Raw genomic sequence first — 26,109 nt, forward strand, 5'->3', positions numbered from 1 at the left:
CCCTGCACCAGCTTCCCTTCTCTCCTCCCCCCCCCCTTGTTTTGAATTATCTCACTACACATCCCAGTACCAGCGCACCTCCCTCCTGCAACATGCTGACGCTCCAGCCTCAAGAAGTCCCAAGTCATAATCATTTCTTCAGTTGTAGACTTAAAACACTTTATTGATGTATTTAGAAAAGTGGAACTATAAAGGGGTAGGATTTCACCAGGATTGCCTCCCTGGCAACCCAGAAAGTGGAAAGTAGAAAGTAGAAAGTTGAATATACACTTTTCTTACATGTATCCACATTCTCTGAAAACTCCCAAGAAGAGGAGTAGAATAAAGTGGTGGTATACATTAGCAATGGAGGTTGGGTAGGAAGAGTGCTTGTTTACAGAATTTCCCCCCCTTCTAGCCCCAACAGCTCTCAACAAGGGGCACAATAGGAGTTATGTAACATAGTGTCAAAGGAGAGCTGATGCCTGCTTGGAAATGTGCAATGCATGTATCTATGTGTGGTTTAGGAAGGCATAGGACAAGGTTGTGATCCAAGAAGTGATGATGAAAGGAAAGGTTTTTCTGTGGTAATGAGGGAAAAGGATGGTTATGGAAGGGGTTGAGAAAATGATTCTGGGAGTAGGTAATTCCACTTCACCTTTTCACGGGGTGACACGGACGTGGACACGGTGCCAGGCATTGCTGAGCACACCTCGCAGGTTCCAGATTGGGGCCACCGAGTCTGGCTGCACATTGTAGCTATCATCTACAGCCTTACAAACAATGTTCAATTCCTTTTTCCCAGCTGGCACAGGCGCTTGTAGCTGCCATAACCTCCAGGCCCAGGCCTTCCGGGGACGCTGTTCCTCTCCATTCAGCTCAGCCACTTGCCAGGTTAGGCCCCCATCCAGAGACACATCCACCCTGACTATAGCCCTCCCACCACCACTCCATGCATAGCCCTTGATAGTCACCTCCCCTGATTGTACGGTCTCCCCATCCTTGGGCTCTGTGATGGCTGACTGGACAGGAAGTTCCTGAATAGATGGAGCGGAGTCAAAATCTACTGTGTCCCAGTCCACAGACGGAGAGAAGCCTTTGTAATCCCGTCGCTGCCAGTGACTGTAACTTTCCTCTGGTTCCACGCTCACTTTGCCCAGCCATTTGACATGGCGGGCACCCACCACACCAGGAACCACCACCCGTACAGGGAAGCCATGGTCACGAGGCAGGGGCTGCCCATTCATCTCATATGCCAGCAGGACCTCAGCTTCAGGGTCCATGGCCCGAGCCAGAGGGATGGATGCTCCGTACGCAGTCCCTGTGGGGTCTGAGTCCAGTCCCTCAAAGCAGACGTGGGCCTCAGTTTCACGGAGTTGGTGACCAGCCTTGGCTAACACATCACAGAGGCGTGCCCCAGCCCAGCGTGCAGTGCTAATGGCCCCTGCATTCCACTCCAGACCTTTTACTTCTTTGAACTGAGTCATCTCAGAGCGTCGGTTTCCAGCGCACTGAAGAGTGACAGTGACCTCGTGCTTGGGGAACTGGTACAAGTCATCCAGGGATAGGGACAGTGACTGACACCCAGGTGGCCCTACTACATGCAGGCGATAGGTTTCTGGTTCCAGGTTAGGTACAGGCAGATGGTTCCGGGTGAAGAAGATAGGGTTAGGTGTGATATAGTTTTCTGTCAGCAGTTCAGGGGGGGGCTCTGCATTAAAGGGGCGTTGGCTATTGACCTTCAGGGCTGGGTGACGTACAGGATCATCAGCGTAAGGGTCAGAGGTCTTCAAGGTGGAGGGTGCTTTGTCTTCAGAACTCAGCTCCCCAACTTTATACTGAGCCAGTATCTCACGCACATGGGCCTGGTCATGAACAGCGTAGAGGGCCCAGAAAGGCTCTAAAGGACCACCTGCTGCTAGCATCAGCTTTGATGGTCCCCCTGGGTGTAGATCCACAAATTCTGTAACATCAAATACCTCACAGCCCAGAGTTACCCAGATCCTAGTCTCAAGGCTGCTGTGAGATTTCACTTCCTCTCTGGTATATATGTGTGGTGACTTCTCAGCAGCCTGCAGGCAGGGTAGGGGTAAGCCACAAAGAAACATAAGTAGTAAGAAGGAATCACTCTGGCTCACCCTGACCCAACCCATAAAGTCATGGCCACTGTGAAACAGAGGTAGTAGACGCCATCTTTAGTCTTCAGAAGACAGTATCACCATGGGCTCTGTGTTAATAGACTGGGTTGTCTGGGGAGCTTACTAGGGCCCCTCTACTTTGACAGTGAAGTCCCTTCCTCCCCCACTTACCCTGCACCGGTGGTCATGATAGGCCAACACTGCACCGAGACCTAGCAGAGTCCCCATGACTCTCCATCCCCTAGTGCTGGAGTTAGCACCAGAGAAGGCAAGGCTGGGGCACTGGGGCTGAAGTGAATCATTTGTAGAGCAGGCCCGAATGCAGAGCCTTGAGGGGACTGATTGGAGCCTGGAAGAGAGAGAGATGTCTTCTTAGTAGCACAGTTCAGATCATATGGGAGAGAAAGTGAAAACCTGGGGTTTACCAGGTTGGCCATTGGTTCCTTCAGTTGGGACTATTGTTCGTCTACGGATGGGTGGGGCAAATGCGTGAGTTATGGCTTTCCCTTCCCTCCCTGGCAGTCACCACAACTATCTTATCTGGTAGATTAAACATCATAAAGATACTGGGAGTGAGAGATAAGGGCCAGGACACGAGTTCTAGGACCGGTTGGCTTACCTGCAGGCCTGTCGGAGACATGGGATCACAGCCCTGTGCAGCAGCATTGTGGCAGACCTGTGGGAAAAAGATTCCAGGATCAAGAAGGGGATGATATTAGGGCAACTTGAGGAAATGGGTGGAAGGAAGACAGAAGGTAAGCAAGGAACTCCCTGGGCAAATAAGGATACTTTATCGTGGTAATGAGGCCAAAGGATGGAAGTGTGTGTGTGTGTTTGTCCAAATTGGTCCTTAGAGAAAACCTAAAGGACTTCAGAGAGACTGTGGAGACAGGCTGGATGGGAATGGGGCCACAGAGAGGGGGCTGGTCTTCTAGAATCACCTATCTCCCATCCTCCATTCTCTACTTTGTCCACTACAGGGAACAGTGATCCAGGCCAAGGGCCTAAAGGACAGAAGCCAAAATATCTACAGTCCAGTTTTCTGGTTTATTATTTCCAAAGTCAGCAGAGGACAACTGAGGGGCAGATTAACTTAGATAGGGACAAAAAGGTGAAAAAGGTAGTGGTAGCCTAATGAGACGAATGAGCTCAGATTCTGGAGTGGAACTGTTTTGGGTTTGTGAAACCAGACCTGCTGTTAACCAGCCCCATTGCCTGGGCAAGATACCAAGCCTCTAAAAACTGTTGTCTTTGTCTGTGGCATGAGGTACCTAGCAGAGTAGCTGTGAGGAGCAAACAGGTAATAACGTTGTCTTTGAAGACCTTTCAGTCCCCTCCTTTCCTCTACCAACCCTAGGGAAAAAGACAATAGAATCCAGCTGGGAACTGGACCCCAGCCCAGAGTCCCCACCCTTGCCCTGTCTAGGTCGTGCCTGTGAACTCAGCAAACTGGGAAGTTAAGGGCCAGGGTGTCAGGGGATGGGCTAGAGAAGTAATTTTTCCACTCTGCCTTGTAGCAGTTCCTTCCTCAGAGTACTGAATAGATCGCAGACTCCAGGAATGCCAAAATAGGGAAGAGTGAGAGAAGTCCCAATTGCTAGTGAAATGCTAAAGAAGGCAGACAGGGAAACTGCAAGGGTGACAGGGGCAGGAACAGAGTCTGCATTTTACCCCTGGGCCATGGGATCCTCTCTTTCCCTCCCACCTGCCCTCGATGCCAGCAGCCCACTTAGAATAACCAGGCTGGAGTGGTCCAAGTAGGGCTGTCTTACAGGTGAACTCGGTCAGCTCAGTGTCCCAGGTTTGGGAGAAGCAACCTTCTGCTCTAAAACAGATGCCACACCCCTTGTCCGGGTGGTGGCCCCTCACTCCCAGGGGCACTTTAGGTAGTAAGATATATCCAGCTCCAAAGCACAACCACCCAGTTCCATGCCACTGCCCAGCTGCTGGCACAAGTGTCTCGCAGCAACAACCGCGCCCCTAGGAGCAGCTGGGCAGCGGGAGCGGAGGCGGTATCGGTAGTTTTTGTTCAAACCCACTGGCCTCGGAGCATTCCCGGGTCCCAGGACCCCGGCCATTGCTTGCGTTACCAGGCCTTCCTCCACCTCCTCCCCCTCTCAGCTCCCAACCACCTTACCCGGTTCGGCGTCCTCTCGGTCCACTTGGCGGCTGCTTTACCCGCCTGGCTCCAGACGACTGGGGGCAAAGGGGCGGGGCCAGCACCACGACGTTGGCCCGGAGTGAAGGACCACTTTCGCCTCTCAGCTCGTCCCCTAGCCATTGGCTGGCCGCGGGCCGCCTCCCAGCTGCTGTGCCCGCCTCCTGGAGGCTGAGGCGGGCGGGGCGCCACGAAGACTCCCGGCTAAAACTGGCTGTTTTCTGTTTCCATCCCCGCTAGACATGGAATGGGACCCTCGCTGTGGTCTGGAACCGGGCAATGGAAGGTGTCGAGGATTCCAAAGGCTGGGCTGAAGGTGGGAAGTTTTGAGATGCCCCCGCCCTGCCCCTAACAGCTGAGACACAAGGTGCGTTTACTGAAGAGGCCTTGAAATCCAGCCGCCTTTCTCCCGGCTGTGAGCTCCGCCTCTACCCTGTTTTTGACAAACCTCTGTGTTGCAACTACAACAGCCTTGTTTGTCTTTTAGTGAAAACAAGGTCAAGCAGTCAGTTCTCTTATATCCAACATTAAAAGCAGAAATGAAACCTAAACAGTGGTTCAAAGACTTTGAGATCCCTTGGACTTGATTTTCGTCCCCAATTATGGAACCAATATAAATAGCCATTTTTTCTAGTCAACTCAATTAAAAAATCATTGGTCATAACGAGAGCAATAACATTTTAACACTCCAAAGTAGGAGGATTATAATCGCTCATAATCTCAGAGTAGAGAGCACTGAGAAGACGTTTGCAATTACCCTTTATCGTTTGGTGCAGGACTGAAAATTTAGTTATTTGGCTGGCTGTGAACCTGGGGCAAACGTACCCACACTGCCCCCTAGAGTTCAGAAGGTTGACCTACAACCTTACTTTAAGTGAAGGTTTCATCTTTAATTTTGGAAGATCATTTCCTCTCCCTTTCTGCTCTCCTAAAGTGAACTAGAGCTTTTGCCAGGAATCAAGGAACCTTGGAGGGAGTACTAGGAGACAGAGGGAAAGGGGACTCGACAGAGAAAAAGGTGATTTTGGCCTAGAGGTTTGTGGAAATTGATTTCCAACTCAGCTGTGTTCAATTAAATCTTTGGAGAGATGTGATGCCCAACTTATCCTACCAGCCTTGAAAAACAGGCTCAGCCCAAGGATACAGAAAAATCAGTTAGGTACTGTCTGAAGCCACAGGATAAGACTTCTCCCTAATAGCAGGGTCACCTTGTGTGCCCTACATGTACTTTAACATAATTGACCTTTAAACCTCAAATTTTCTTCATTTTACAGAAGAAGAAACTGGGGCAGAGAGCAGCTAAGAAACCTGATCAAGGCCACAGCTGGTAAGTTGTCAGATGGGTCTGCAATGCCAGCTTTGTTTGACACCAGTCCTGTTTCCTGTCGTGCAACCAGACCCAATCTTTCTCCCCCAATTAGACTGTGAAGGACTGAAAGGCTTCAAGTACAGTAGCAAACAAGATCAGATCTAGGAGAAATTTTCCTGTTGGGGTAGAAGCCACATGATCAATCACAAACGCAAATTTAATGATTTCTTTAACCTTCTTTAGGTCATGGACCCCTCTGTGATACCAATAAGGCAATGCACCCTTTCCCTGTAGAAATGCACATAAACTTTTGAGTCTTCAAAGGATTCACAAATATGACCTCTCCCTCCAGTCTCATCAGTTGTCTGCCCAGAGATCTCTCCCTCCCCCACTAACATATATTCCATTAAGAAGCCTATAAAAATAAGCTAGGTCGGATTTGATAAGGTCTCTAGTGACCTGGGAATAGAGTTTCACAGCAATAAAGGGAATATTTTCCAAATTGGGCTATGTCATTATTCAAGAAAAGATTAAAGGGAATAAGGAGATAACCAAGATGTAGAAGAGGGTGCGTTTCTGATTCGATAAAACACTGGAAGCCCTTTCTTCCAAATTTCTTGTATCAGACAAATAGCAAAAAAAAAAAAAAAAGAATAGCAAAGAAAAAAAAGAGAGAAAGAAAAAAAGCAGCAACACTCCAATACATTTTTCTTTTCTTTTTTTTTTTTCCTTTTTTACTTACATTAAATACATCGGTATATCAGCAGTCGCATTCTGTTACCACGATTGTTATGTTGGGAGAGGAAGAAAAGGGGAAAAAGGCAAATGCTTTCTTAGAAGAAAAGAAAAGGATACCCCACCCGCCAAAAAAACTGATCAGAAGAAAAAAAAAGGAAGAGCTGGGAAATAAAAAACTAAGATCCCCAAGCCCAAGAGAGCTCAAAGGAAAGCAGAGGAGCTAGTAGGAAATAGAAGGAAGGCAGCAGATAGGCCCAGAAGCTAAGGCCAATCCTGTTCCATAGGGGGCTGTGGAGGGGAGAAGAAGCCTGGAGAAATGGTTTCCCAGCCCCAAGGCAATGAAACACTTTACTCCTGTTCCATGGGGAAAGATGCAGAGAGAAACACACAAACAAACAAAAAAACCCAAAAAACCTTCATTTCTAAGGAATCTAAGAGAGCTATCCTAGTTCTTCCACTTATAAGGACGCACTGGGTGCTTTGGGAGGCTGGTAGGTGCTGGGAAAGGAAAGGGAAAATGTATGTGTGTTTCAGGGCCACGGGAACTAAGGCTGCCCCTGGAAAAGGAAGGGAAATGAGTCCTAAGTGGAAGAACCTAAGCTGGGTCCTTCAGAGTCTCAGCTCCAAGGATTTTTCAGCTGCTCTGGGACAGAAGGCAGTCTGCAAATCAAAGGGTAGAAAGGTTCCAATCTTAGGTCACTGTGACCTTTCCTATCTTACTTCCCCCAATTTTCCCAAAACTCTGGGTTGGAACAAGGAGTTTAGAGTTCTCTCTTGCCTTGATGACTTCCCAAAGACATCCTAAAATACCTGATGAGGGATGTGAGGAGTGGCTAGAGATTTAGAAAGGACCCACCCACGTTCCCTGGTGATGTGAGACAGCTGTGACGGACCTTCAGTGCCAGTTGTTCCCTATCCACAGGAACAGGTGTTACAGTATGAGGGGGCCACAAGTAGGCCTCTGTGGTATTAGCCCCTAGTGGTATGTGGATTAAACCACTGGCTGGGGGTGGGTATAAGGATAAGGATGGAGGGACTAAACCAAACATACTAACAAAGGGAAAAAGATACAGGGCCTGAGAGGAGGTGGAGGACAGAACAGACTGTACAGTGAGAATAAAGATCATACCTATTTACAGGGAAGTAGAAAAGACATGGTAATGGGTGGATCATTGAACATGAACCTTGGGAAAGGACAGAAAACTCCTCCCTCTTGCCTGACCCCTCTTTACTCCCATACCATGGCCTAGGCTATCCTGAGACCGCTCTCCAGTTGCTCAGTTAATTCCCCAGGAAAGGCAAACCTATACTCGAGAGCTAGGTTGGCAAGAATACAGGTTAAGAATCAGAGTTGGAGGAAGCAAGCAGTGGAGACCGGGCTTAAGTAGCTGCCACTGGTCCTGTTCTCTACAGCCCCTCCCAAAACCTCATATATATACTACCTTGGATTCCATTTAATTTAAAGGTGAGAGGGCAGGTAAATCAATCAAAACCCCCATAAAACAAGTATCCCAACTGAACTACCACCAATTAAAGTGCAAACTGCAGGGGAATATAGTGGCTGGGGCTGAGGCCATCTAAAGGCCGGGGGTGGGGGGAAATGCATATGTATAAATCAGAGGATGGGTATCAGAAACTGGTCCCTCCTCTAATTAGATCACAGCAGAGCCAAAGATGCAGGCAACCAGTGAAGATTCTTTGGAGGACTCTGGGGTCCAGAGTCTCCCCCACTATGGGGGAGGAGCTACCTAAGAGGCTGGGTGAGGGGGTAGTTAGGCCTTGGAACAGTTCCAGAGCCACAGGTGACACTACATCTCCACCTCCTCCACCTCTGCCCAGCTAACTAACACAACTCCTATCCGGTACCCAAGAGCTTGCCTTCCATTTCTCACCTCTACCTATAAACACCCTCCACAAGGCCAACTCGTGGAGACTGCAGTGTTTTCATATGAGAAACTCCAACCCCCCTCTCCCAAAAAAGGAACTGTTTCCTTACTCCCTCCTGCTCTGAGCCTTATTCTCCCCCCCCAGGGCCCTTAATGTGACTGAACTGGAAATCTCCTTCCTCAGTTCCTGGGTTCATCACCTTCTCCATCCTGGGGAGAGGAGGAAAAGGGGATCAAGAACAGGGACTGACCAAAAGCAGAAGGGGAAAGGGCAAAGACAAAAAAATGTTTTCTGAAAAAATGAGGAGGAGGAGGAGGAAAGATAAGTAGGTCTCTGTCTTGCACCTATAATACAAAGTGAAGAAAGTTTGTTTTGGAAGGTAAGTCCTGGGGGATCTGACCCCTAAGCCCCAGAGTAGGGGTAAGAGGCCAGTGGCAACAGCTGCCTGGTGTTGGTTGCTGAAGCGTTAAAAAGTGCCATGACGGAGCTGTCAGGAGGCAGCCCTTGGGAGCCAGGGCTCAGTGTGCTGTTACCGTAGGGGCTGTGTGCTGAGGGGTGGGGATGGAGGTTATTTCTTAGCTCTCGTGCTAGCTCCATACTTGTTTGCTGCTAGCCACCCCCTCAGTTGCTACAACACTGGCTCTTGTTCTGCTGGGACTGTTCATGAAGATCCACACCCCGGCTTCGGCCTGCTGCACCCCCCAGATTCTGGGGTTCACTCTTTGGCAACTTCTTAGCTAGAGATAAAAAGAGAAGGAAAAAAGTATGGTCGATTTTAGTCATCCCTCCAAAGGACTATGGGTGGGGGATGGGGAAGGGGGAAATATGGAAGATTAAAAGAATGTTTTGAAGAGGGTAAGGTTCACCTGTAACTATGTGGAAGATGGGGTGGGGGTGGCTAAAGCTGCAGCCAAAGGATTGAGGTCATAATGGAAAGTTAAGATATCTCTATACCTAAAGTTTTCACAAGAGGAGACACTCCCCTCCATCTTTATGACTTGGGTTAGTGATCTTGTCTAGAGGCAAGGGAGAAAGACAAAGACCCCAGGTTGTTCTGACCTTACCTATTGCCAGGAAGAGATCATTCACGTTCATAGCTGTCTTGGCTGAAGTCTCCATAAACAATAAGCTGTTGTCATCTGCATATGCCTGGGCCTCCTGCAAGGGGTGGGTATACTGGTACTCAGAATGTAGGGTAGGAACAAGTATTGCCTTTCCACTCCCATGTAGCACCAGAGCTAGGCAATATCCTAGGTTCCCTCACTTTAACTGCCCCTCTGAGCCAGCTGGCCCTGGACCCATATTTTGGTGATAACTCCCTTAAGGATAACTGGTGGTCTAGACAGCTTAATCCAACCAGCAGGTGCCAGGAATCTTAATTATGAGGGAGAATGTAAGTTGGTTGGGGGCTTTTAGGCTGTGACACTTGAATAGTCCCTTTCCTCAAATTCAACTGTTCCCTCTTTCCCATTTTCCCATTGGTATCCCCATACCTGGTACTTCCCTACCCCTCTGCTCTGGAATTTTCTTCTGTCTCCTCTAAAATCTCCTGGCTGTCATTAGGGTCACAGTGTTGCTGTATTTAACTTGGTGTGGAACTGGGAAATGAGATGATAAATGTCCTCAGATGAGGTTTTCAGAGAGGGCAGGTTTATGGAAAAAAGGTCCCAAGCACAGAGGGAGCGTGTTACAGAGGGATTCTCCAGGCCATCTTACTTCATACTCCACCATGCGCTTATTGGCCAGGTCAGCTTTGTTCCCTGCCAGGGCAATAACGATGCTAGGACTGGCCTGTCGCTGTAGTTCCTTTACCCATGTCTTCGCTCGGGCGAAGGTTTCCTAGAAAAACATGAGGAAGAGAAAGGTTGGCCGGAAAGACTGCCAATCCAGGCCCATCATCTTCAAAACCCAGTCTCAAAACTCACCTCTCCTAGACAGCCTTCCTTCACTGAAACCACGTGTGTCTGATACTTCATTACCTCAGTCTCACCAGCACTTGGAAGTACAATTTATATTTTTATTTTGCTAAGACCTGGTTTTCTCTTCCCCACCTAATTTAATTCCTATAAATAAAAGCAGGAGAATCTTCTCAGCCCACTTACCTGATTAGTAATGTCATAAACCACAATGGCAGCTTGGGCACCTCTGTAGTACATGGGGGCCAAGCTATGGTATCGTTCCTGCCCAGCTGTGTCCCAGATCTCAAACTTGACTGTTGTGTCATCTAGACAAACAGACTGGGTGAGGAAGGCCGCTACGGATGAGAGAATGGAGGGGAAGAAGTTGTAAGTTGGAGGATCAATGGGAAAATCCTAGCCCCCTTCACAATATCTCCATTCTCTAAGACCAGTCACCACCCAGGTCATTGAGCTAAGGAAAAGGTTTTACATTCCCCTCCTTGTGTACAGGTCCTAGAACCAGGATTAAGACTGCCTTCGGCTAAGACCTTCCTGCCAGAAGTTTCTCTGCCTAAGGAATGAGGACACACAAACTATGAAGATTAGAGAGAAGAACTGACACTTAATACCAGTCATCTCACTTCTAACCAAAATAGAGGAATAAGAGATGATGACAGAAAATAGGCTTCAGGTAAAGGTCACATTAATAATTAGAAGACTTTAAAGCCTGATGGCAGGGGCGCCTGGGTGGCTCAGTGGGTTAAGCCGCTGCCTTCGGCTCAGGTCATGATCTCAGGGTCCTGGGATCGAGTCCCGCATCGGACTCTCTGCTCAGCAGGGAGCCTGCTTCCCTCTCTCTCTCTCTGCCTGCCTCTCTGTCTACTTGTGATTTCTCTCTGTCAAATAAATAAATAAATAAATCTTAAAAAAAAAAAAAAAAAATAAAGCCTGATGGCAGATCCCATAGTTATCAATATTATTTGGCTGTTACTTTTTAATATAATCTTCTGCTGGTCCACGAACACCACATTTCCAAGGTGACTAGTAAAAGCGGGGAAGGAGTTAACATGGGAGTTCTTATAAAAGATCTTTTACTGAACTAGGGCCCTATTTTGGGGGTAGCAGAAGGTAGAAGGTAGTAAAGATGGGAAAGGCAGATGCCTTATATCTTTTGTATTTAGTTCCAGCCTCTCTTTTACCAGGTATGTTTATCAGAATCATCTAAGGAGCTTTTCCCAACACACATGTCTATACCTCTACCAACCTCACTCTATTTCCAATACTAATCAGTAGATCTAGAGTAGGGCCCAAGCATGTCAGGATGAAAATGTTCTCCAAGTGATTTTGATACACATTTGTTATTATGAATCACTGTTCCAAACCAACCCTGCTCAAGGTGACACTCAACTGAACTTCAAATGACTTAAGAAAAACATGGGAAGACGACAAACTGAGATTTAAAAAATGAGTGATTTTCTAGGTGTGCAATCAACCTTTCTAATTTTTTTTCTAGGAAGCAAGGGGCAAACATACACCTTCTTTTTGGCATTATGGCAGTTTTTTTTTTCTGTTTTATAAAGGATTTCCATTCCAAGCAGCTAAAAAGGCCAGCTCCATAGTCGGGTCCCTACATCTCCCTTCAACATTGTCCCTCTTCTTTCCCTGAGGTACTCACCTCCAATGGTGCTTTCTTGGTACTCATGGAACTGCCCTTTGACAAAACGTAATACCAGGCTAGACTTCCCCACTGCAGATTCACCCAGCAGGACCAATTTGAACTGGCATATTTTGCTGGCCTGAGGCTGCCCATTGGGCCTGGCTGTGCTTCTGCTAGTCATGGCTAGATTCTGAGAATGGGAAAGGGTGGAGGGAGGGGGATGCCACAAAGCGGCAAAGGGGGGAAGGGGAAAGGGGAGGGGACTTCAGGCTTCAACAGTCCTGCAAGAAAAAAGTGGGTAAAATTAAACACAAGGACATTGCAGCTGCAATCAATTTTAGAAAAAAGATAAATCTCTTCATTTCTTTGCTCTTATGAGGACTTAACAATTAAAATCATCCACCATTAAAAGGTTATCCCACTGAGAGGGTCCCAGGCAGCTGACACTCAGTGGTAATAATGGGGAGCAATAAAATAAGAATTGCACCTAGGGGTGCCTGGGTGTCTCATTTGGTTAAACATCTATCTTCGGCTTAGGTCACAATACCAGGGTGCTGGGATCAGACCCTGTGGCAGGCTCCCTGCTCAGATTCTCTCTCTCTCAAATAAATAAATAAAATCTTAAAAAACAAAACAATTGCATCTGAATTGGAGTGGAGTTTGCCATACAACATAATTCTCATTTGCCAAGGGAGCTGATATGGAGAGACTGAAAACTGTGTGAAATACATTTATTTCCCATTAATTCCCCACCAGGTCTTCATTTTTTTTTTTTTTTTAAAGATTTATTTATTTGAGAGAGAAAGAACACAAGTGGGAGGAGGGAGTGAACCTGGAGCAGGACACAAGGGTCGATCCCATGACCCCTGTCATGAGATCATGAACTGAGCCAAAACCAAGAGCTAGATGCTCACCCCAGGTCTTCAAAAAACAGCAGACCGATCAACTTTTGAGACTGCTTGTTTCCTTTTTCAGGGGGGAGAGGGGCAGAGGAGGAAGGAGAGAAAATCTTAAGCAGGCTTCAAGCCCAGCATGGAGCCCAAGGAGGGCTCCAGCTCCCAACCCTGAGGTCATGACCTGTGCTGAAATCAAGAGTGAGATGCTTAACTGAGCTACCCAGGCACCCCCCAAATGCACCATGTACCCTAGATCCCCAGTATCCTGGTACTGGCCTTCCCCCCGGCTCCCATCTTTTTTCTAGCTTTCAAAATGAAAGATTTATTCTAGGGGTGTGGGATGAGTCACCCTCCCTAAGAGCAGAGGGGTTCCTTCTGGTTCCATATCCTTCATACAATCCAATAATCCTCTTGACATTTCTGAAACTCTAACCAGGGTCCATTTGCCAGAAGACAGACATCCAACAGACCTCATTCAGCACCAACTCTTTCACTTTGCTCCTGCCACCTCTCCAAGTCTGAGAATGTATCAAATTGAAAAATCCGTAGGCCTCACCTACTCTCAATTTGCAGCTGTCTTCCTGGTGCCTGGGGATTAGATAACCCCACATTAAATGGGCCTAACAGCTGCAGCCCTCCGTATTAGAGGCAAAGAAAGAGGGTGTACCTTCTAAACACACACAGGAGTCTCCAGAGGATGATATAGGGATAAGTTTTTTCTTTCTTTTTAAAAAAAATTTTTTTTTATTATTTATTTTTTTGGGGGGGGGCAGGGTTTGGATGAGCAGAGGGAAAGGGAGAGAGAATCTTAAGCAGACTCTGCGCTGAGTGCAGAGGTGGACATGGGGCTTGATCCCAGGACCCTGAAATCACAACCGGAGCCAAAATCAAGACTCAGATGCCTAACCAACGGGTTAGGTTAGGTTAGGTTAGGTTAGGTCTGAGCCACCCAGACGCCCCGTAAGGATCAATTTTCAAGCAATAAACATTTGATGAAAATAAACTGAACTTCTTTACCTTTACCTTTCAAGAGGCTTGGAAAGCTGGTGGTGGAGGAAGAGACAGAGAGAGGTTGAGACTTTGAGAGTCTAATCATCCGAACCTGAATATATTTCACCATTCTGACTCTGAGGGGAAGGGAACTATGACATCAAAGGAGTGAGCATGATCAGCGCATACAAAACCTCTGTCTAAAATCTAAGCTTTGCTTGGGTTATACTTTGTTCCAATTAATCTTTTCTTTCTCCAAGGTTGATTCTAGTAACAATCTGCAATTCTAGTAAAGCTAGGAAAGATAGTAAAGACAGGAAAACAGAAAAATCATACAGGAGCCAGTGCAGAGGAACAAAGACTGTGAAGTCCAATTCCCTGGATTTATTTTACGGTTCTGCTTACTAGCTGTGAAGCTTTGGGCAAGTTACTAAATCTATTTGTGCATTCATTGCATCTGTAAAATAGGATAATAGCCTTATGAGCACTCACTTGAGAAGGCTGTTGTGAGACTTAAATAATAGAAATAATTGAAGTATTTGGCAAGAGTTCAATGAATATTAAGCTACTAATCATTATGAATGACATCAAGAAATTTCAGAGCCTTGCCTTCCACCTTTATAAAACAGAAAAAATACCTACCTCATAGAGTAGCAGTAAAGATTAAGGAAAAGATGTGTTTAGCATAGTGTTAAAAAAAATAAATATTGTTAGTTAGTGGCCCTGATTCACAGAAAAGATCAACTTAATATACTAAAATATATCTCAATATTAATTTTAACTAATATATTCCTAAAAGGCAGGCTTTATAAGAAGTAGAGAAAAAACAAGTGTAAAGAGGAAGTACACTGGGGAATGAGAAAGAAGCAAGACCTCAGAAAAGTCCCAAAGTAAACTTAAGACAGAGGAATGTAAGAAATTACTCTGATTCTACTAGGTATTTTATATACCTCATGCCAGTAAGTCCCAAGAATCCAGAAATACACAGGCTATTTTCTGAAGTTTTCAGTGATTTCTGATGAAATGATAATAGAGAAATACAGCAAATTTTTCATAAAAAACTAAATTTAATCAAGAAAAAAATTTTTCAGTAGGCTCCACATCCAGCATGGAGCCAACACAGGGCTTTGAACCCAGGACACTGTGATCAACACCTAAGTTGAGATCAAGAGTTGGTTACCCAGATGCCCCTAAATTTATCTAAGTTAAAAGAATATTCTTTATAATAAGATTTCTAACTTCTTACTTTTTTTTTTTTTTTTTAAAGATTTCATTTGTCAGAGAGACAGCACAAGCAGGGGGAGCAGCAGGTAGAGAAGCAGGCTCCCTGCTAGGCAAGGAGCCCGATGTGGGATTCCATCTCAGGACCCTGGGATTATGACCTGAGCTGAAGACCAATGCTTAACAGACTGAGCCACCCAGGCATCCCTAACTTCTTACTTACTTAGTATTCATTCTCAAAGGGAAATATATATATTATATGGAAAAATCTCTGAGACCTATTTTTAAAAAAAGATGTAGAGAGACCAGCACCTGGATGGCTCAGTTGGTTAAGTGTCTGACTCTTGATTTTGGCTGGGTTGGTGATCTTGGGGTGGTGGGATCGAGCCCTGTGTTGGGCTGCCAACTCAGTGTGGAGCCTACTTGAGATTCTCTCCCTCTCAAATAAATAAATAAATCTTTAAAAAAAAAAAAAAGATTGTAGAACAAAACATATGGTTAGCTCCTGTTAGCTTCTATTTCTATAAAACCAAATTCTGCATAGAAAACAGTATGGAGGGATGCCTGGGTGGCTCAGTGGGTTAAAGCCTCTGCCTTCATCTCAGGTCATGATCCCAGGGTCCTGGGATTGAGCCCCGCCATCGGGCTCTTTGCTCAGCAGGGAGCTTCCCCCTCTCTCTGCCTGTCTCTCTGCCTGCTTGTGATTTCTCTCTGTCAAATAAATAAATAAAATCTTAAAAAAAAAAAATCAAAAAACAGTATGGAGAGGTGCCTGGGTGGCTCAGTGGGTTAAAGCCTCTGCCTTCAGCTCAGGTCATGATTCCAGGGTCCCGGGATCTCTGCTCAGCAGGGAGCCTGCTTCCTTCTCTCTCTCTCTCTCTCTCTCTGCCTGCCTCTCTGCCTACCTGTGATCTCTGTCTGTCAAATAAATAAATAAAATCTCTAAAAAAAAAAAAAAAGAAAGAAAACAGTATGGATACTCATCTGTTAACAGTGGTTACTTCTAAGAAGAGTGGGACTGAGAAGGGTAGTAAGTGAAGGACTCAGTTTTTTTCGTTCTACACAATTTTTATTTATTTAATTTATTAATTTATTTTAAGATTTTATTTGAGAGAGGGAGAGAGAGAACATGGGTTGGCAGTTGTGGGGAGGGGGGTGGAGGTGGTCAGAGGGAGCAGCAGATTCCCAGCTGAGCAGGGAGCCCAATGTGGGACTTGATTCTGGGACTCCAGGATCATGACCTGAGCTGAAGGCAGTCCCTTAACTGAGCCACCTAAGATGCCCCTAAACAATTTTTTTTAAAAACAGTAAATACGCATTTTTAATTTTTTTTAGGAAATGTATTTAAAAGCTCTCTAAATAATTTTTAATGCTTTAAAAAATAATGGTGTTGATAGGCAGCAGTAAGCTTTCTAAATACCCATATATTATGGGAAAGCAAAAACTCTCAAATTTAAATTAGCTGGTCCATGGGCACCTGGGTAACTCAGTTGGTTAAACCTCTGCCTTTGGCTCAGGTTGTGTGGTCCCAAGGTTTTTGTTCTGAGCCTCTGTCTGGCTCCCTGCTCAGCAGGGAGTCTGCTTCTCCCTTTGCCCCTCCCCGGCTCGTTTTTTTTTTTTCCCTCCCTCTCCCCACCCCTTCAAATAAATAAATAAAAAATCTTAAAAAAAAAAAAAAAAAAAGATTAGGGCACTTGGGTGGCTCAGTCAGTTAAGTGTCTGCCTTCAGCTCAAGTCATGCTACCGGGGTTCTGGGATTGAGTGGGAAGCCTGCTTCTCCCTCTCCCCACTGCTCCTGCTCTCTCTCGCTATCTCTCAAATAAATGAATAAAATCTTTATTTTTAAAAAGATTTCATTTATTCAAATTTGTGAGAGAGAGGGAGCATGAGCAAGAGTGGGCAGGGGCAGAGGAAGAAGCAGACTCCCCATTGAGTGGGGAGCTCAACACAGGCTGGATTCTACAAAGCTGAGATCATAGCCTGAGCTGAAATCAAGAGTGGAAAGCTTAACCAACTGAGACACCAAGGTGCCCCCCCCTTAATTAGGTTCCTAACCACTAGTTAAAGTTCTTTAGCTTTCATTCTCAAAATGTGGGACCAGATCCCTGGACCCCGAGATCACAACCTGAACTAAAGGCAGACACTCAAGGGACTGAGCCACCCAGGTACCCTAAATATAACCTTTAACAAAAAAATAAATTAGTTGGCCCACAAAATCCTAAATTCTGGGAATCAGTACTGCAAGAATCAGTTAAATAGGTTATTTTAGGGGCGCCTGGGTGGCTCAGTGGGTTAAGCCTCTGCCTTCAGCTCAGGTCATGATCTCAGGGTCCTAGGATCGAGCCCCAAATCAGGCTCTCTGCTTGGCAGGGAGCCTGCTTCCTCCTCTCTCCGCCTGCCTCTCTGCCTACTTGTGACCTCTGTCAAATAAATAAATAAAATCTTTAAAAAAAAATAGGTTATTTTATTTATTTATTCCTTTAGATTTATTTATTTGAGAGAGAGAGCACATGGGTGCGCACACTGGAGCAGGGGAGGGGCAGGGAGAGAGAAAGAGAATCTCAAGCAGACTCCCAACACAGGCCGGATCCTACAAAGCCGAGATCACAACCTGAGCTGAAATCAAGAGTGGGAAGCTTAACTGAGCCACTCAGGCACCCCTTAATTAGGTTCTTAACCACTAGTCACACAGTTCTTTAGCTCTTTTCATTCTCAAACTGTGAACTGTAAACCAACAGTGACCTTGAAATCACTTGGTGGAACGTATTTGGGGGAAAAAGCAAAGAAGAAACAGAATAAAAAATAACAAGTCTACTGCAAATAATAAGAATCACTCTGTGAAAATGTTTCACCTTATGTACACACTGAATTATGATATGAAATGTTTTATTATGAGTCATGATAAAAAAAAAAGTCTAAAAAACACTGCTTTGGAGAGGCCTGACAATGAAAGATGGGTTAATAAGGGTGGGAAAAATTCTAGTTTTGGGGTAGGGTATAGCCTATGGTTACTACAGCATTTCTAGATGAAATTAAGCTGAGGGCTGAATATATAGCTCTCCAGGGGTCAGAGGATTCTCCAACCCTGCTACTAAAGTTATGACGCAATTATGAAAATGGGAAGCCAAACTAGACAGGGGCAGTCCTGTGTGGTGTTGGGAAGGGCTTTGGAATCAAGCTAGGTTGAGTTTTATTCTCTGCTTTGCCGGTTATATGCCACTGTGATCTTAGGCTCCTTACCCCCTTTGCCTTTCTGTTTCCTTATCTGTAAGGATCTTTGTGGAGGGAGGTGAGTAAGAAAAAGTAGCAAAGAAAAGAACTGAATTCAATTCCAAAGTTCTGAGTACATTTAGGAAATTTTTTTCTCTTAGAGTATCTCAGAATCTGTGAGGAATTATTATTATTATTTTTAAAGATTTTATTTATTTATTTGACAGATCACAAGTAGGCAGAGAGGCAGAGAGAGAGAGAGAGAGAAGCAGGCTCTCTGCTCAGCAGGAGGCTCGATCCCAAGACCCTGAGATCATGACCTAGGCTGAAGGCAGAGGCTTAACCCACTGAGCCACCTAGGGGCCCTGAGGAATTATTTTTTAAAACATATTTATGTGGCACTTCCTATACACGGTTTCGTAACAAAAGATAGGCCATCATAATGCTACACTTTAGAAAACAGATGATCCCAGAGAGGGGAAGAAAACTAGATGATAAACTGATCAAGTTTCCTTTGGGTGACATCTATATGCCATATTCTAAGACACAACAGGAAAAGTTAACTAGATTCTTTGACTTAATCGCTCACTGCCCCCCCCCTTTTTAAAGTAAGCGCTACATCCAAGGTGGACCTTGAGCGCACAACCCGAGATCGAGACTCATATGCTCTACCCACTGAACCAGCCAGGCCCCCCAATTATTTGCTCATATTTTCACCCATTTCAAAGCATGTGATCCAAGGGGCAGAACACTAAGCCTCAATGTTCCTACTTTACAATAAGAAAACATGGGAGTTTGCACGGACTGAATTCTCATAGGCAGACACATGGCTCTAGGCCTAGGAAAACGGGAGGGAGTACGGGAAATGTGGAGATGGGAAATAATCACAGACACATTCACATTGCAAAATCCGTCACCCCCTCCAGACAGTAAATTAAGCCAGAGCCCAGACACAATCAGCAAACTTTCTTGCTACCAAGCAACCTTGGGTTGTCACAGATTAGGAATTATTAGAAAAGGGTGCCTGGGTGGCTCAGTGGGTTAAGCCGCTGCCTTCAGCTCAGGTCATGATCTCAGGGTCCTGGGATCGAGTCCCGCATCGGGCTCTCTGCTCAGCAGGGGGCCTGCTTCCCTCTCTCTCTCTCTCTCTCTCTGCCTGCCTCTCCACCTACTTGTGATTTCTCTCTGTCAAATAAATAAATAAAATCTTTAAAAAAAAAAAAAAAAAGGAATTATTAGAAAAAACTACTTCCTACCCCAATGTGTCACCTCAATAATGTCTTACCTTCCCTGTTCACAGTAATTGATAGGCTGCCCATCATTGTGCCTTAATCTTTAATCCCAATGTGTATATAGGGTATCATGTTTTTTATGCAATGGCCAGGCTCTCAAAAGATCAGGGGTACAGAAGTGAAATATACATAACATTCAAATGATTTGGGGCACCTGGGTGGCTCAGCTGTTAAGTGTTTGCCTTGGCTCAGTTCACGATTCCAGGGTCCTGGGATCGAGCCCCGCATCGTGCTCCCTGCCTGCTTCTTTCTCTCCTTCTGCCTGCTGTTCCCCCTATTTGTTCTCACTTTCTCTCTGTCAAATAAATAAAGAAAATCTTAAAAAAAAAAAAAAATCAAATGATTTCTAGTGATTTTTTTTTTTTTTTTTTGCTAAGAGTTGACAATAGGCATCCATTCAAAAACAAAAAATAAACCGCAGCCACCTGGCCAACTGGTGTGATGATTACCTTCAAACCTGAGGCAAAAAAAAAAGGGGAGGACAAGGAAGTTATTCTTCCCTTCAATGCTTTCAGTTTGTAAGAGAAAAAAAAATCAGATTTAACTTCCACAAAAATGACCATTAACAAGGGAGAATCCTCCTGATTGAGGGCTGACAATGGCATTAGCCCACCGGGGAGGGGCAAGGCGGAGGATGAAGGGGCAAGTTCTTTATCATGGGCAGCACCTCTAAGCAGCTCAGGAAAGTATGAACAGGAAAGGTTTCTCAGCTTGCTGGTCCCAGCTAGAGCAAAACTATTCTTCAGGCCCCCTTCCACTTGGCATCTTTGAGTCTCTATGCCAACCACATTATGAAGACTTTAGAAGTCTATTACCTACTAACAGAGACTAACTTCCAGATATATAGGCACTGGAGTCTAGCCCACACCCAAATGTCAGCCCCATAAAGGTCAGTTTCCCAGATAAGAGGCAGTCTAGAGATCTAGTCCAGTCTCTGTATTTTACAGGTAAGGAAACTGAAGCACATAATATTAATCAACTTGCCAAGTATTACCACATAGACAGCTATTACAAATAATATTAAACAACTTGGGGCAACTGGGTGGCTCCGTCGGTTAAACACCTGCCTTTGGCTCAGGTCATGAGTTCCACTTTGGACTCCCAGCTCCTCTGGGAGCCTGCTTCTCCCTCTGCCTCTCTCTGTCTCTCATGAATAAATAAATAAAACCTTTTAAAAAACATTAATCAACTTGCCAGGTGTTATCATACAGACAGCTAAATCTTTTAGCAAGTACTCCTAGTCATGTACTCTTGATAGTAATAATGTATCACTATACCTTTTAAGGAAGCAGGAGATGCTAACTCTGAACTGAGCTCTGGAGAGGATGCCAGGACAGGAATAAGAGTTGAGACTGATTAGTATCTGCCTCTATTCAGTTTAGGTAAGTACTTCTTTTGGGATTAAAAACAAGGTAGGCCTTCCCTGAGAACCAGAATCCAGTTCCATATTCTTCTAACAGAAAAACTCACACTATGCCTCTCTAGAAGGTCTTGACCAACCCTGCCAGGACAGTTGAAATGGAAATAATTTAATGGAAGATAATAGGGAAGGAGTGGTAATTTTTACAGGAGTCTGTGGACCTTGGGACTAATCTAAAAGCTTTACCAATTAGGGACGACAGGACAAAAGCCAGTAAATACCTTCAACTCTCAACTTTGTTTAGACCCCAAAACACTAAAATCTTGAACTGAGAGTTCTACTACTTGGCTCAGGTCTTTTATTGTGTTGATTCAAGATTAACTAATAAGTTGCAGTCTTAAATGAGAGAGTCCTTCCACTTCTACCCACTCTCTCCCTTATATTTCCCCAAGAGGTAAAAAGCATGCTTATCTCTTATCAGCGTGGTAGTACAAGCTCTTTATTATTGACCTAGAAAAGATAGGAATGCCCTTCCTTACTTTGTCTGCCTAGTAAACTCCTAATTTATCTTTTAAGGCCAAGCTCAAATGTCACCTTCTCTGTAAAATTGCATAATTACCCTATCACCCCAGCAGAATTCATCACTGCTTCCTCTAGGGTCCTACAGTATTAAGATGATACTTTTATCACAGTCCTTATATTACATGAGTTAATTGTGTGTGTCTGTTATGCTGAACTATGAACTTCTCAAGAAGTGTAACTATTTTTTCTATGTCATTTTGACTCTCCAGAGCACAGCACAATGTCTGGTCCCTAGCAGGTGTTCATTAAATGTTCCCTAAATTAAGGCTAAAGCAGTCCTACTTCCCTCCTTCATCTATTCCTCCCCTGTGTCATCTGGATAGTTTCTTACTCAGTTCCATTTGGGAATGTTTTTAATAGTCCTCAGAAAACCAATTCTCTCCCTGGCCTCTTTGTGATCTCCCTTGGATGCAGGGCCCTCTTGGGACCCAGCCCACAAAGTACTGTTGCAACTCACATGGGTTAACTGCATTTCCTGTCACCCGTTACTATGCTCAGATGGCCTAATCACACCCCATATGCAGCCCTCCCACCCTAAAACTGAAGCAACTGTGGCTTAAAACAAAGTTCCCTGAGTTTTCAGCTAATGTAAATTGCTGAAAAACTTTGGGTCATTATCTCTATTAATTCCTGAGCCTGAGAAACGCAAGTTAAAAAAACCCAAAACTATGAGGGCTAGAGGACATTCTGAAAAGGTACCCACTGCCCCTAAACCACAGCCACAATCTGGCCCAGAAATCTGCACACACTTTGTTCACCTGGTTGGCTCCTTACTAAGCTCAGTTACTGTTCAATGACTAAATCTTTCCTACAACACTCTTAGGAAGTGGTAGTGTATTGTGTAGGGTTTTAAGTTATTCTTCCTCCTAGAGGGCTGTTGCATTTCCTTATTTTAAGTTCATTCTCTAACACTTTGGTTTCCAATCTGAAATGCTTTAAGATTAGGGAGCAGCCTATACCCTTGCTTCTCCTACCCTATGTCTCCTTAGAAGTCAAATTTCTATCAATGCATACAAACAAGCAAACTACAGAAAAGCAATCCTTACTCCCGAGCAAACTAAGAGTTACAAGGTCTGACTTGTAGTCAAGTATGACTTGAAGAAAGAGAGAAAGCCTCTTCTCCAAATACAGTTTTTAACTCTAGATCTGCATAAGACTGTTTCTTGAAGTCAGGCTTTGATTAAGAGGAAGGTGGAGGGGCACCTGGATGGTTCAGTGGGTTAAGCATCTTTTTTTTTTTTTGACAGAGATAGAGAGCACAAGTAGGCAGAGCGGCAGGCAGAGGGAGAGGGAGAAGCACGTTCTCCGAAGAGCAGGGAGCCCGATGCGGGACTCCATCCCAGGACCTTGGGATCATGACCTGAGCCAAAGGCAGCCTCTTAACCGACTGAGCCACCCAGGCGCCCAAGCATCTGACTCTTGATCTCAGCTCAGGTCTTGATCTCAGGTCATTGAGTTCAACCCTGCTGGGCATGGAGCCTACTTAAAAAAAAAAAAAAAAAAAAAAGGAAGGCGGAAAAGCAAAAAAAAAAAGTAAATAAGAAAGGGACAGGTATACAAGAATGTAGAGAATAATGGCAAAACCTATAGAGATGATTAACACACACACACACACAATTTTTTCTGGGACTGCTTTGCAGAAGGAAAATAAAAACTTCTTGAGGTACATAAAGTTTCTGAGGGCACTGTACAAAGGCTGGGCAAACTAGAGGCTTCTAAAGCCAGTAAGGACAAATTCAATTAATAAGGTGGCAGAATGAAATGTCCCAACTGTACTGAGGTGTAGAGGAAAACAATTTCAAATCCAGAGAAACTTGAGAGTTTTCTCACATCACTACAGAAAGACAGACCAGAGGCCCTTTAGGAGAACCATCATCATCTTTTAGGTTAATGAAAGGTCAGTGATATAATCTGAACATGCAGGGACCATGAACCAGAAGATAGAGGTCTCAAATTCCTCACGTTAGCAGAGATCCAATAATTCTCCCAAACAAATGATTTACCTAATCTTCCTTTCCTGCCCATAAAAGAGAAAAAGTATTGGCCATCTATTTGGGCATTTCCTAGGATGTCCAGTGCACAGGTCGGGACAGAAGACACTCCATGTTAAGTTTTAAGAAGGTGAGGGATAACCTAGATATACCTCTCTACTTGTTGATTTTGACAGAGGGAAGACAAATGAGCAGTGAAAGAAGCACAATAAATAATAGAGCATCATTCCAGAAGGGAAAATTGGAAAGAATGAGAGACCAGAGTTTGGTGAGAACATGAAAACAGAATTGCCTTTGGTGGCATATCCCCTAAAGCAAAGTGAGATTAGTCTGATCTGTCTCTAGTCTTTGACCTTTCTGGATGTAATAAGGGAGGAATATGTGGGAAGGTTTACACTTTTTACATTTCTGTACAGCCTGAATATTTAAAAATATGTACATATTACCTTTGTAATTAAGAAGAAATGTAGTTATAAAACATGTTTGTATAAAAAGGTAAAAGGAGGAAGTATAATAAGGGAAAATCCAATAAGCTTCAATCTATGGGGGACTAAAGAGGTCAGCAGACCATTAAAAATATACGAGGGAGGGGCGCCTGGGTGGCTCAGTGGGTTAAGCCTCTGCCTTCGGCCCAGGTCACGATCTCAGGGTCCTGGGATCGAGTCCCGCATCAGGCTCTCTGCGGGGCAGGGAGCCTGCCTCTCCCCACTCCCGCCTGCCTCTCTGCCTTCTTGTGATCTCTCTCTCTCTCTCAAATAAAAAAAATAAAATTAAGGGCGCCTGGGTGGCTCAGTGGGTTAAGCCGCTGCCTTCGGCTCAGGTCATGATCTCAGGGTCCTGGGATCGAGTCCCGCATCGGGCTCTCTGCTCAGCAGGGAGCCTGCTTCCCTCTCTCTCTCTGCCTGCCTCTCCATCTACTTGTGATTTCTCTCTGTGAAATAAATAAAATCTTTAAAAAAAATAAAATTAAATTAAATTAAAAAAAAATATATATATATATATGGGAGAGGGGGGACTCCTATGCCTTAGTCATCCATCTTCTTTTTCTCTCCTCACCCCCTTCCTCAAATGCCTTACTGTTGAGGCATTTGATTCAACTTCCTAACAGCACAGAAACCTGGGCTCCTGAAGAAGTACACAAAGAACAGGGGGTGATGCCAACTTTCTAGAATGGAATTTCTCACTCTTCCTAAAATCCCTTCCTCAGTGATATCACCTCTCATTTCCAGGCTTGGTTCCACCTAACCATTACCTGCCTGGGAAATACCCAAGTCTAAGTTCCACAAAAGTTTCCCCAACTGTCCTCAGAAGATCTCATCATGGCTGGGGATCTCTAATCCCCTTTCAATTGTGGATAATAAAATCACTGATTACCTGCTTCTAGGTCAGAGATACAGTATCCACCATAGACCAGATTATTAAGTGAGAAACAAACACCCCCCAAATCCAACATCTTAGCTCTTTCACAGGACTGCACCCAAACCCAGCTGAGGCTGGTAACAAGAAACAGAGACTGCACCATAAACCAAGGGAAAGAAAGTGCAGGGGCTGAGTTTGGAACATTCAACAGCCACAGAAAAAAAAATTTTTTTTAAACTTTTGTCTTCATTAGCTACCCCGGGAGTACCCAAAAACTTCAGGTTACCACATCTCAATACTAAAAGAACAAAAGAGTGGATCCCCAAGACCCAGATCCTCTGGCCCACCTTTGAGCATTCCCAGAAGCTCCCGTAACTGATACCAGGCTCTGCTGCCACTTCTCCAACTAACAAGTCTTCTAGATTAGTAAAGTTTTCCTCTTTTGCCTCCGTTCTCAATGAACCCAAATCGCTCTCGGCTCAACTCAGGGGCACCCTAGTTATTTTTATAATTGTCACTTTCCCTTTAGAGAATGCCCCTTACCCAACTAGGAAGCCTTCTCAGGCCCTTCTAATTAGACATTTCGAGAACCCCAGCCCCGGCTACCCTCGCAGCCCGGGCGTCAGATTTGACCCTTCCTCACCTCCTGGCAAATGGCCTTACCTCACTCGTGGCCCCGTCCCTTTCCCCCAGCTCCTCCCTCTTCAGCGCTACTCAATGAGGCCTGCCCCTGCCTTCACACAGCCCGGGGCCTCCCGCGCCAGCCCCTGGCCCGCCAACACAGCCCGGCCGCCTCCTGGGCCTCACCAACTTTGGGCTCCCAGCCCGCCCGACCCCCTCCTCAGCGCCCCCATTGGGCCTGCCGGGGCCCGGCTCCCTGCTGCCCTCTCCAGTGGACCACTTTGACCCCTTGCTGAGGCCCAGATCCGCCTCTGCTCTCAGGCCAGCCTGCTCTCCTCTCCCGGGCTCCTCCGCCCCTGCCCTTGTGGGCTCCATCAGCCCGGTACCTGGGGCTCCGTCTCCCCCGTCGGGCCGAAGCCTGTGTCGAACAGACAAACAGCTGCAGCTCAACCAAACCCTCCTGCCCCTCCTCCTCCTCCTCGTCCTGGGGCGGGGGCCCCAGCCAATAGCACGATTACCCGCCTACCATCAAGGGTGGGCGATGTGTGCACTAATCCGCCAATCTTCTGGAGAAAGGCGGGCCTCTTCCGGCGCGGTCACCAACGAGTACGAGCGAGGGACTGGATAGGCGGGGCCCCGACCAATATAGAGAGGGAAACTCTGAAGATGGACGAGGTGGGGGGCCATTAAAGAGCAAGCTTTCTGAGACGGGGGCGGTGCGCTGGTGACAGGCGTACATGTCAACCAATAATATCTCGACAACCTCATGACTCCGCCTTTTGACTCATAAACATCTAATCAGGTGAGTGATGGAGGCGGGTCC

At 45.5% G+C, this 26,109-nt stretch overlaps 2 protein-coding genes across 3 annotated transcripts; both read right to left on the reverse strand.

The window, feature by feature from the left end:
• Positions 1-137: 137 nt before the first annotated feature.
• Positions 138-4,464, reverse strand: SUOX (sulfite oxidase). The gene is made up of 4 exons (XM_044228884.1): positions 4,255-4,464; positions 2,737-2,793; positions 2,289-2,466; positions 138-2,051 (listed from the first exon to the last, which is right to left on the reverse strand). The coding sequence occupies exons 2-4, from the start codon at positions 2,781-2,783 to the stop codon at positions 642-644; spliced, it is 1,635 nt and encodes a 544-aa protein (XP_044084819.1). The 5' UTR covers positions 2,784-2,793; positions 4,255-4,464; the 3' UTR covers positions 138-641.
• Positions 4,465-6,285: 1,821 nt separating this feature from the next.
• Positions 6,286-25,772, reverse strand: RAB5B (RAB5B, member RAS oncogene family). 2 transcript variants are annotated; one of them, XM_044228885.1, is made up of 6 exons: positions 25,673-25,772; positions 11,783-12,045; positions 10,312-10,463; positions 9,926-10,048; positions 9,274-9,367; positions 6,286-8,946 (listed from the first exon to the last, which is right to left on the reverse strand). In XM_044228885.1, the coding sequence occupies exons 2-6, from the start codon at positions 11,943-11,945 to the stop codon at positions 8,831-8,833; spliced, it is 648 nt and encodes a 215-aa protein (XP_044084820.1). In that variant the 5' UTR covers positions 11,946-12,045; positions 25,673-25,772; the 3' UTR covers positions 6,286-8,830. The 2 variants fall into 2 exon arrangements, with proteins under 2 accessions (XP_044084820.1, XP_044084822.1); XM_044228887.1 differs by lacking the exon at positions 25,673-25,772 and adding an exon at positions 12,679-12,698.
• Between the last annotated feature and the right edge of the window lie 337 nt (positions 25,773-26,109).

This window comes from Neovison vison, chromosome 12 (genome assembly GCF_020171115.1).
Source record: "Neovison vison isolate M4711 chromosome 12, ASM_NN_V1, whole genome shotgun sequence".
Classification (NCBI taxonomy): Eukaryota; Metazoa; Chordata; class Mammalia; order Carnivora; family Mustelidae; genus Neogale; species Neogale vison.